The sequence below is a fragment of the Theropithecus gelada genome, chromosome 10 (genome assembly GCF_003255815.1).
Source record: "Theropithecus gelada isolate Dixy chromosome 10, Tgel_1.0, whole genome shotgun sequence".
Classification (NCBI taxonomy): domain Eukaryota; kingdom Metazoa; phylum Chordata; class Mammalia; order Primates; family Cercopithecidae; genus Theropithecus; species Theropithecus gelada.
In genome coordinates, this window is record NC_037678.1 from 4,884,227 (window position 1) to 4,897,362 (window position 13,136).

At 38.0% G+C, this 13,136-nt stretch overlaps 1 protein-coding gene across 2 annotated transcripts in view; it reads right to left on the minus strand.

Moving 5' to 3' along the window:
* The window catches only part of ATXN10 (ataxin 10), a 176,068-nt gene that overhangs the window by 127,941 nt on the left and 34,991 nt on the right, over positions 1-13,136 (minus strand). For both annotated transcript variants that reach the window (XM_025398303.1, XM_025398304.1), the window contains one exon: positions 739-819. In XM_025398303.1, coding sequence (XP_025254088.1) covers positions 739-819 — 81 coding nt within the window. The remainder of the gene's footprint in view (positions 1-738; positions 820-13,136) is intronic.

The window sequence follows — 13,136 nt, forward strand, 5'->3', positions numbered from 1 at the left end:
ATTTTGTTATTTTCCTAAGGCAACATTTCTAATAAGGTTAGGAAAAACATATGCTACTGAAATGAAAAGTGTACTGCAAATCACATATTCAATCCCCTTAATTTACAGGTCAAGAAACTGAATGCCTTGTACCTTACCATAGAGGTTTAGGGAAAAAAAATACACACACACACACACACACATACACACACACGAAACTGAATCCCAACAAGGTCACATGAAGAACTATAATCATAGCAAGGCACAGGGCCAGTGTCTTAGAACTCCTAGGTCACTGCTTTTCCTACTACATTAACTGTAACATTGCGGACAGGTGTCAATTTTATTTTAGTCCGAATTATCCATCGGAAGCCTACAAACCTAGCAGAGTGTATCACAAATAATAACACCCATGACCTAAACAAATGAGTATACCTCAAATATTCAACTGTAATACACAGCTACATAAATTACTATTCTAAAATCCAGGCACATGCATAAGATTTTGTTCTTAACGTTTTTCTTAATATGCCTTTACTGAATAATGGCACCAACCTGGATCCTGCTACCCTCCATAAATCACTGCCTATTGTGGCTAAGCTGTAATGTTAACCAACCAATTTAAAACCATTACCAACAGAGAAACATGCATTTAGAGATTCTGTGCCAACTCAGAAACCACACAGCTTTTCAGTCACGTGCACAGAATACCCTATATGGAATGCTAAATACTGAAAATCATGCTGGCTGGGGGGTTACCTTTCTTGATTGTTCAGTTTGGGAAACATGGCTTGTACCAATTCCGGGCTTTTCAGAAAGAGGTCTGTAATAATCAAGACCCTAGGGAAAAAAGAGGAGGAAAGTTTAGTTACTTGAAACAAAGTAAGAGAGACATGACATGCCCTTATCTACTTTATAAGCACAGCTTACACACAAAAGCATTTCTTTTCAGTGAATTTTTGATTTGCTGTAATCTTAAATGTTTTAAAAGGTTCACATACTATTAATCTATTAGCAGCTAAAAGGAAAAAAAAATCCTAAAAATATTTTTCTCCAATTTTACTTCCGAAAGCTTTATTGAAATAATTTAAATTGATTCAACAGGAAGACACGGGCTACTATAGCTTTTATCTAAGTTGAGAAAGAAAAATTCTTCATTTAGTAACAAGATCAGGTATAAACAAAAAACACACTGAATTGTTTTAGTCAGAAGCTAACTGCTATAATGAACCAGAGAAAAACTTGTCACACTTCCACTACTGGCTTGATTATTCACTCTTTAAGAATTCTCAGGTTACCAAGAAAACATCCTCATTGTCAAGCAATGCACTCATCTAAACTTAGAGATCAACTTAGGGAAACCCCAAGGCAAAGATTATAGGCATAGTTCTTCAAAGCATCCCTGTGACAACTGAAAAGATTCAACAGTATTATTAATTAATTCTGAATTATATTTACCAGAAGGCATCTGAGGAAAAGACTTAAGAACTAAGGAATATACTGTTTATAACCAGGTTATAGTAATAAAAATTGACTGTAAGCATTAAATATACTGACACATAGTTTAATCACTTCACAAATACAATACAATAAAACTATATTCAGTCTGATAACCAAACAAAGCATATTAACTACTACAATACATTGTCATTTCACATAAAAGCAAAATTCAAATACATACTCTATTTCCTCTACAGCATTTAAAACAGCTGATCAACACTCTGATGTAAAATATTCCTAACAATAACGGATAATATTTGGAATTCTCAAACAGTATTCCTATCAATCTGGGCAGGTCAATAGAAATCCATGCATTCCAAGCTGGATACACAGACTAAACTGAGATCTTAAAGCTCATTCATAATTCAAGTACTTAGAATTCAAAGCATTTCCCCATAGGAATATCAAAACACAATATTCCAAGTCCAAAGCCATAGTTCCAAATATATTCTCCAAACAATAAAGACCCATATTTCAACAGATAATTTACAGAAGAACATGTTAAGTGCTGACAGACACACATTAAGGATTATATAATAGAAACAAATGTATCTAACCAACAGGCTGGGGGCAAGAGGCGGTGATGGACAGGGGGCAAGAAGATCAAAGAGGCTAGAGGAGGTATTTTGGCAATCCCTAGAAGAAGGAAAAGAAGACAGCATTTAAATTAGAGGTGGAAGAAAGGACTTAGAAAAACAGCAAGAAGGAAAGAACAGCAGTGTGTTGGGGGAGCTATAAGTAATAAAATACTATTACGGCTTCATAAGGAAATCAGGACCCAAAAGCGTGGGTCTTCAGAGTGTCTCAGGTGAAGAAAGTTGCCTCAACTAAGGTTTGAGTTTATTGAAGATTGATGTGATAACTACACATTCTTTCATAATGTTGGTAATTACTGCTCTCTTTCTTTATTCTTGAACAATTTTGTTGGTCAAAGATCAACTTTTGCCTCTGCGAATTTTTTCTACTGTTTTTGTCTTACGTTTCATTGATTTCTGCTTTCATCTTTTATTTCCTTCTTTCTTACTTATTCAGGACTTACTATGCTCTTCTTTTTCTATCCTCTAAAAGTAGAACTGTGGGTCACTGATTTCAAATCTTTATTAACAGAAACATTCAAGGCTGGTGGCTCACACCTTGTAATCCTAGTATTTGGGAGAATGAGGTGGGTGGATTACTTGAGGCCAAGAGTTTGAGACCAGCCTGGCCAACATAGCATAGTGAAACCCCATCTCTACCAAAAACACACAAAAAATAGGTTGGACGTGGTAGTGCATGCCTGTAATCCCAGCTACTCAGGAGGCTGAGGTATGAGAATCTCTTGAACGCAGGAGGCAGAGGTTGCAGTGAGCCAAGATCGTGCCACTGCACTCCATGCACTCCAGCATGGGCGACAGGGCAAGACTCTGTCTCAAAAAAAAAAAAAAAAAAAATTGGAAGCATTCAAAGCAATAAAGTCTCTTCTAAGCGCTGCTTTCATTTTTGTTGTCTTTTTAAGACACGGGGTCTCGCTCAGTCACCCTAGCTGGAGTGCAGTTGTGCGACCATAGCTCACTGCACCCTCAAACTTCTATGTTCAAATAATTCTCCCACCTCAGTCTCCCAAGTAGATAAGACCACACACATGTGCCACTATACCCAGCTTTTTTTATTTTTATTTTTTTGGTAGAGACAATGCCTTACTATGTTGCCCTGACTGGTCTTGAACTCCTGGCCTCAAGCTATCCTCCCTTCTCAGACTCCCAAAGTGCTGGGATTACAGGCATGAGCCACCACACTTGGCTGCTTTTGCTTTATCCCACAAAACTTGATACTTCAGTTCAAAATATTTTCTAATTTGCCTGTGATTTCTTCTTTGACAAATCAATCAGATGTGTTAATTTCCAAAAGTTTGGAATTTTTCTAGAAATCACCTTATGTGCAAGAGAATGTACTCTATGATTTCAATCCCTTACACATTTACTGAGACTTTTCTACAGCCCAACCTATGGTCTAACTTGGTGAACATGACACATGCAGGTGCAAAGAAAGTGGAGTTTGGAAGTGCTGAGGGAAGGTCTATAAATATCACTCAGGTGAAGGTGGCTACCTACGACAGTACTACCGAGATCATCTGTATCAGGGGTGTCCAATCTTTTGGCTTCCCTGGACCATGCTGGAAGAAGAAGAACTATCTTGGGGCACAGATAAAATACGCTAACACTAACAATAGCTGATGAGCTTAACAACAACAACAAAATAACAAAAACAACTCATGTTATAAGAAAGTTCACGAATGTGTGTTGGGCCGCATTCAAAGCCATCCTGGGCCGCATGCGGCCTGCAGGTTGGAAAAGCTTGATCCATATCGTCATGTTTATATAATGTATAAAACATCAGTCTATACTGATATTTGTCTATGAGTTCTGCCCATGGCTGAAAAGCAGGTGTTAAAATCTCCAACTATCGCTTCTGCTTCTGGGCATACTGGAATAACAATTTACCCTCTACCTCAAACAACATAAAATCAGACGATACATATAAACAGTTCTTAAACAGTGGGAAACAGACTGGGTCTGCTTCACTTTGGAAATTTTCTTCTTGAAAAACCAAAAAACTCCTAATAAATGCTCAATAAATGTGATTTGATCAATATGTTTACAAAATCCTTAAGGACTTAAAATAGTAGAACTGAGACATAGTAAAGGAAGGACTAAGTTCTGCATGCTGGAATGTGTGTTTAGGAAGCAAAAGTTGAAGTAAAAAAGTTGTCCATGGATGGAGTAGTAAGGGTACAGGGATTAGGGCAAGGACGGAGGAAAAGGGGAGACAGGTCTCAGCCATGACAGTGCTCTGTTGCTGGGACCACCAGCATCATCTGAAACAAAAATGAGAGTGAATCCACACTGCAACATTTAAACCAACATAAATTCCAAGTAAATCAAATACTTAAATAATAAATTGAAATTATATACTAGAGGAAAGCCTTGGTAGAGGAAAGGCCTTTACAGCTATTATCAAAACTCTGGAACACATTTTCTTAAAAGACTGATAAATTCATCTACTAAAAAAATCAAAAACTTTTACATAAAAAAGTACCACATGGCTGGACACAGTGGCTCACGCCTGTATTCCCAGTACTTTGGGAGGTCAAGGTAGAAGGATTGCTTAAGGTCAGGACTTCAAGACCAGCCTGAGCAACATAGTGAGACCCCATCTCTACAAAATAAAAAATAAATCAGCCAGGTGTGGTGGTATGCGCCTGTGATCCCAGCTTCTCAGTGGGCTGAGGTGGGAAGATCACTTGAGTCTGGGAGATTGAGGCTTCAGTGAGCCATGATTGCACCACTGCACTCCAGCCTGAGTGACAGAGACTCCGTCTCAAAAAACTAAAACATAAAGTACCACAAACAAAGTCAAAATACAAAAACAGAAAAATATAAGTATTTTATTTTATATGAAGGGTGGTATCCCTAATCTAGAAAATACTCCTATACACTGATAAAGATCAACATCCCAAGAGAAAAATAGGTAAAGAAAATTAGAATACACATAAAGGAAAAAAAAGGTTCTCCAACTCGTAAGAAAAATACAAAATAAAACTGTGCAAGAAGGTCAGTTTACACTTTGGCAGAACTGGCAAATCCAACCCTTGCTAACAATATTAGCAATGATGTGGGACAGGGGAGTTGACACTGGCACAACAGCTATGAAGGATAACCTGGTTTGTTAAAATTGTAACAGCACATTCCTTTTGACCCAATAATTGCACTTATGAATTTATTCTACAATCATACTTGTCCACATGCAATATGACATGTGCAACCAAGGCTACTCATGGCAGTACTTACTAGTCATGAAAAAATGGAAACAATCGGAATGCCCATCGAGAGGAGACTGATGAAATAAATCCTGGTACATTCATACAATGAAAGATCTTAAATTGAGGAAGGTCTTTATACAGGAATATGGAAAAATCTCAGAAATGCACTATTTAGTGAAAAAACCAAAAAGCCCAATAGTGTGGGGAGAACTAGGGGATGTGGTTGGAGGAACTAGGTAGATGGCTGGGGGGAAACTATGCATTTTGATACTTGAACCACATGTTGTCTATCAAAAAATTCAGTATGTAATGTAAGAAATACATACAGGCAAAGTAAGCTCACACTTAGAATAACCATTCTGCTAAAGAGTGACAGTATTTCTATATCTTGGTGGAAGCACCATTCAGATGAACCTGGCTCCTCAGGCTTCAAGGACAAGGAACGGTCATGTAGGAGAACTCAGCTAAGTTCTCCTAAGGAACTCTTCAGTTTAATCTTGAAATTCATCATTTAAATGTCATTACCGAAAAAGCTAACATTCACAAATCACATTGTTGATGCCAAAGCACTAACTACACTTTACATCATTCTCCACACTTGCTAAAAAACAAATTGCATGAAGGTCTCTCCTCTCATCTTTTTCTTTCTCTCAATCTTTCTCATTTATTACTGATTTTAAAGTATGTGAACAGTTGCAGGCAGAACCAACAGACGATGAAAGGCAAACTCCTCACTGGTAAACAGAGACAGTCCTAAAGGCAGGGGGGTTCAGGGAAATTTTTTTTTAATGAAAGTCATTCATTATCCATATCCATACATGCATACAAAGGCGATGCTATACTCAACATGAGTAAAATAGATTTCATTCAGTTCAGAAACCTAGAAAATGTTTTTATACCTCATAAACAAATTTTGATTTAAATGTGCTATGGAAAATAAATGCCACTCTCCTTTGTTGTAAGATCTGGTTACTGTAACCCACAGTTGCTTAACACAGCAATTTGGACAAAGCTTGCAAAGCTGCTCCAGAAAATAACCTCCCTTCTCCTGTTAAACAGTTAAGTAACATTTCCAATGGGTTAAATGTGAGTTGCATTAAATTAGAAAAATATCAGTCCACTGATTCAATGGCGATGCATCCTCTGCTAGAAGAAAATGAGTTATAATCTGAAAAATATATAAATAGATTTTCTGAATCTACATGTGCCAGGCAGTGGGGAAAACGCATTACACACATGCACATCCCAGCCACCCTTCCTTTAGTGTCGTCCTCTAAGGGAGGCAGTGGGTGTAAAGATTAAGAGCACAAATTTGGTCTCAGAAAGAGCTGGGTTTGAGTCTCAATCCAACACTTATTGGCAGAGTGACACTGGCTAAGCTGTCTACCCTTCAGTATCAAGGAATTCTGCTTCTCCTGTTTCCAGTGATAATGCATCAGAATTCAACTCCAACAAAAATCAGAGAAATTAAACTATATTTACCTCCTGAAGCAGAAGCAGATGATGAAAAGGACATGCATTCGCCAAACACTGACAGTTCTTATGGCTATCTGCCACTTTTTCCCCTGTTCAGCATCCCCTTTTTTCCTTCTTTGGAAAACAAGAATTCTTTTTCCTTCAAGAATGAGCCCAAACCTGGCAGCTTTTTCCTTCAAGAATGAGCCCAAACCTGACAGCCTGTGACCCCAGGGGAGGGCATGCGACTGCACACCCCAACAAACAGCATTGCCCCCGGGATGACAATGCGACCCAAAAAGAGACACTTGCATGCCTCACAAACATCCATCTGGTTATTACCTCTTTGTTTCTAATTCCCAAACTTCTCAATACACTTGCCAGTCAATGTTTACAGGAGAAACTTTTTTTTATATTCTAAAGTATTCCAGACAACATTTCACAAAAAGATATACACATACATACAAAATCACAAGATGCATTCCATACACTGTTGGTAAAAAGTCAGAACTGTGTACAGACATTTAAGAAGCACTTCTGGCATAATGGTGGCATTAAGAGGCTCCGTGTTCCCGCATACAAAGCCAACTGTCTGCTGACAACTATACTAATTCTATGGTAATCAGAAAGAAATGTTTTAAGCAGTATACATCCTAACATGACAGTCTGTTACATATACAGGCGCTTTACCAAGTTTGGGTTTTTTTTTAATTAAGCATTTTTATTTTGAGATCATTGTAGATGCACACGAAGTTTTACAAAATACAAGAGAAACTCTGTGTACCCTCACCCAGTTTTCCCCAATGGTAACATCTGTAAAACTATAGCATGTGACAACCCAGATGCTGACAGTGACAAAATATGCGGATCTTACTCAGGTTTCCCAGGTTAACTTGTGCATTTACTCATGAGTAGCTGTGAGCGTGTCTTTAGCTCTATGTAATTTAATAATGTGGGTTCACAGATCCCCTCTCACAGGTAAGATCCAGAATGGTTTGGCACCCCTTTATAGGTACACCCACCTATAACTCAAGCATCCTTCCTCAATCCCTGACAACCACTAATCTGTTCTCCATTTCTATAATTTTGTCATTTCAAGAATGTCATGTAAATGGAATGATACATTATTTAACCTTTGGGGATTCATTGGCTTTTGTTTTTTTACTCTGCTATAATTACCGTGAGATTGTCCTAAGTTATGGCTTGTACCAACAGTTGTTCCTTTTTATTGCTGAACAGTATTCTAGTTTGATTCTATTTTAAGACATTGACGGAGGTTTTGGGTAGACACGTAACATTTTATAATGTCCCTATTTTTAAGAAGGAAGTAGGCTCTTAGCCACTTTTTTGCACAGAATGTCTGATTTTCAGGAATAGATTACTGACGTAAAATGAAGAAGCCGGTATAGAGTTCTAGAGGACAATGATACAGACCCTTTGGGGATCTCTCACCAAAGTCTCATCTGGTTCAGGAGAACCAGATAAGCCTAAAGTGACTGAAGGACAACAATGCCATCAATCACTAGACTTATTCGACAAGTATTACTATCAAAAACCCTTCAATGGATGGGGTTGGCAAACTTTTCCATAAAGGGCCAGATAGTAAACATTTTAGGCTTTGCAGGCCAAATGGTCTCCATCACAACTACTCAACTCTGCCACTATTGCATCAAAGCAGCCCTAGACAATATATAAACAAGCTTGGCTGTGTTCCGATAAATATTTACAAAAAGAAGCAGTGGGCTGGATTCAGAACATGGGCCATAGTTTGTAAACACATATTCTAGGTGATTTGGATAGAATGATGACCAGGACAAACTCCAGGGCCTTATGGAGCTAGTCCTACATTCTAGCAACCAACAATAAACAAGAAAGCAAATAAGATTTGTATAATGTTCGACAGTGGTAAGTGCTCTTAAACAAATGAATAAAAGAGAGTAAAGCGATACGGGTTTACAGGAAACACTACTGAACATAAAGTGCTGGGAAGGTCTCTCAGTCGAAATGATAGATATTTGAACAGAGACCTAAAAGAGCTAGCCACTCAAAGATCTAAAGGAAGGTTCCATGCAGAAAGACAGGGGTGTAAAGATTCAGGACAGAACAAACTCGGGATATTCAAAGAAAAACAGTAAAACCAGATGGAACTAATGAGCAGGAGTAAAAGTAGTAAGAAATAAGATGAGGTGGTCAGTCAGAAGCCAAGACATGACAAGTACTTTGGATTTGCTTCTAGGTTGCAATAAGAAAGCACTGAATGGTTTATTTAAGCAAAGAGTGACAAGAGCTACAGTAATTTTTAAAAGGTCACTCTGGCTACTGTGTGATGATTCAGAGGGCAAGAGGAGAGACAGAAAGATGACTGAGAAAGTCCTGGCAGCAGCAATGAAAGATGTCTATGGCAGAGGAGGTATGAAGTAGGTGAATGTGGAATACATTTTGAAGATAGGACTGGTGAGTATAAGTGGGTGAGAGTGAAAGAAAATCAGGACTCAGGTTCCAGGCCTCAGCAAATGAGTAAATGATGGTGCCAGTTACTGAACAATAAACACTGGTAGAGCGACAGCAGGTTTTATGCTGGGGGAAAATCAAAAGTTTGGATGCAGCCTTCACATATTTCAGATGCCAATTAGAAGCACATAATAGGAAGCTGTATATGTAAATCTGGAGCTTCAGCAAGAGGTCAAGGCCAGAAACATAAATGTGGAAATCATCAATTTAGAAGACGTATTTAAAGCTGTGGTATGAGATGAGGTCACCCAGAGAACGAGCAATAACGGAGAAGAGTGGTCTGAGGACCAGCCGTGGGCCATGCCAACCCTGAGCAGGCAAGAACAGGAGCCAACACAGGAAGCAGGAAATGTGCCTTAAAACAAAGCCAGCACAGGAGAAAAATGAGACAAAGATGAGACAGATACTGATGACATCTTTCAGCCCTGGATTCACTGTGCCTTCACCCAGTGACCCTAGAATTTTCCAGTTGTACAAGCCAATAAATTCCTTTCTGTGCATAAACCATCTGAAGTGGACTTCAGTCACTTAGATTCAGAGGAATCATAACTAAAATAATGCTTATCATATGCCAGATATTATCTTGTTAAGGATCCAATAACAAACAACACTAAATCCTGCCTTACAGGGAGCTCACAGTCTAATGGACAATTAAATGTGCTAAGTGCCATGAAAGTGGAATGCATGGCTGTTGTGAGCGAACAGAAGAGGAGCAACAGATTCAGACTGCAAAAGGATGGACAATTATGTTTATCTTCCTAATAGCGTCATACTTAAGCTGATAATAAAATGTACATGCATAAGGCAAGACACATCCCTAGAGAATACAAAATAAATCAACTAGATAACCCAAATATTAACAAAAAAGAATGCTTTACTCCCAGTTATAACTTCATTTTTGTAGTGAAACTGGGTAAAAGTTGAATGGATTAATAAAAGTTTAGGCCGGGCGCGGGGGCTCATGCCTGTAATCCCAGCACTTTGGGACACCGAGGCAGGGAGATCACCTGAGGTCAGTTCAAGACTAGCCTGGATAACATGATGAAACCCCATCTCTACTAAAAATACAAAAAATTAGCCAGGAGTAGTGGCAGACGCCTCTGTTCCTGGCTACTCAGGGGGCTGAGACGGGAGAATCGCTTGAACCCGGGAGGCAGAAGTTGCAGTGAGCCGAGATCACACCACTGCACTCCAGCCTGGGCAACAAAGTGAGACTCTGTCTCAAAAACAAAAAGTTTATACCAAAAGAGGCTAAAACTGAAAGAGTTCATGCCTCACCTTTGAAATGCAGACCATCTCTCTGAAAAGTGATCATTTTCATAATACATGACACGGCATTAATAAAAACGGGACAGGCCCTCGAGTTCAGCATCACTTGCAATCCTGCCTCTGCTATATGTTAGTTGTATGACCTTGGTCAAGCTGGTTTACGCTGCTTAACTTTCATATGTACATAGTAGCAAAACACAATTCACAGGATGGCAGCAATGTGAAAATGAGATTACACAGACAAAGCAACCAACACATCACAGAATCAGCACAAGGTAGTCCTACCTCTTCTTCTACCGTGTAATTCTGCACTCACTGACCTGACCTACCAGTGCACATTTACTGGACTTTCAGATTTAGATGAACCCAAAATAGAATCCTTGGATTCATCTAGGGTTATCTAAGAGCATGAAAACATCTTTCACACCTACAAACAAAAGAACAGACGTTTTTAGAAAGACATTATAGCAATAATTCAAACCAACTAGTGCCAAAGACTTTCTCGCCTACACTTTCCTGTGTCTCTAGAATACTCAAATTAAAAAACCCAAAGTTATTGGAATCACATTTGCCCTTTCCTAAGAAATAAGCAAGGGAAGAAAAGAAAACATAATGAAACCATGAATTCCGAGACCATTTAGTTTTGTACTATTTGCCACCTATCTTCTAAAATGTAGGGGAGAAAAAAGGCAGAAAGTGGGTTTTCTCCAATTTCCAGGGATGAGTTTATATTTAACAGTAAAAACAACAATTTTGTTGGAAGCCTCTGGATATCCTGTGATCTCATTGTTCGTTACCAAATGTAGAGTTCCTCTCACACAAATCAAAGTATTCCGCACCTGGACTGCATAAGTGATCTTTTAACCACTACTACATCCATCCTTTGTTCCTTTCTGAATTCCTTGTAGTGGTCTCTGATAACTTTAACTTGAGCTATTGACAGATTTTATATTTTGCCCTTTATGACCTTTTGCCCTTTATTCCAAGCTGCTAAAAAAAAAAAAAAAAAAAACTGCAGATGATTAAAATACAGACCCAAGGTACTCAACAAATAAAACAGAACTCAGCTACAGAAAATTTCTCTAAGTAAGCTGACTCTAATGATCAATCCTGTCATGTTACAATTGCATACAAAGGGAAGTTTTCTAAGTCAACACATCATATTATTGTATGTACCAACCTCTGTTTGCAAATTTTAACTGAAATACAAATGAATATTCAGAAAAAGAAATAATTTCAAAATTAGGTATAATTTCAACAGAATGATAAAAGATTACACTGAAAGAAGCCAAAACTGAAAAAGCTCATACCTCACCTATGAATGCAAGTGGGATTACAGGTGCCTCAAGGCTTACTCCCTGGAGAAAATCTGTGGCCTAATCACACACTGACTACTATGTGCAAAACATATGTTAAAAATAGATTTTTTTAAAAACGGGAGATTATTAAAATATAAACAACAAAATTTGTGATAAATTTTGTAATGAGAAAGGGTCAATGCATCAAAAAGGTATAACAATCATAAATATAAACGTGTGTGTATGTACTTAACAGAGCATGGAAATAAGGGAAGCAAAAACTGACAGAACTGAAGGAGAAAATGGATGATAATTCACTTTCAATAATGAAAAGAACTAAAACAGAAGATCAGCAAGGAAATAGAAGATTTAAACAACACTATCAACCATCTAGCCAACCAGACCCAACAGATATCTACAGAACATGCCACCAAAACCAGCAGCATACACATTCAAGTCTACATGGAACATTCTCTATGATAGACCATATGTCAGGCCATAAAAGATGCCTCAGTAATGTCAAAAAGAATGAAATCATATAAAGTGTGTTCTCTGGCCACATGAAATAAAATTAGAAAACCATAACAAAAGGAAATTTAGGAAATACACAAATATGTGGAAATTAAACAACAAACTCCCAAATAACCAATAGGTCATAAGGGAAATTAGACTATAATTTGAAATAGATGAAAATAAAATCACAAACACCAAAATTTATGGAACACTAAATTATGGGATGCTAAAGCAGTTCTTACCAGGAACTTTGTAGAAAAGTAAAAAAAGACGGAAGATCTCATGTCAGGAACCTAACCTTCCATCTCGAGAAACTAGAAAAAGAGCAAACCAAACCCAAAGCAAGCAGAAGAAAGAATATAATAAAGATTACAGCAAAAAGAAATGAAATAGAGAATAACAGTAAAGAAAATCAACAAAACCAAAAGTTGGCTCTCTGAAAAGAGCAAAAACTCTAACAAACCTTTAGCTATAGTGAACAAGAAAAAAGAGAAGACTCAAATTACTAAAATCAGTAATGAAGAGGGGACATTCCTACCAATCTTACATAAATAAAAAAGATTCTAAGGGTTTACTACTACTATGAACAATTTGTGCCAACAAATTAGATAGCCTAGACCAGTGGTCCCCAACCTTTTTGGCACCAGGGACTGGTTTCATGAAAGACAATTTTTCCATAGACAGGGGTGGGGGGGATGGTTTCAGGATGAAACTGTTCTACCTCAGGTCATCAGGCATTAGTTATAACAGATTCTCATAAGGAGTGTGCGACCTAGATCCCTCACATGCACAGTTCACAATAGGGTTTGTGC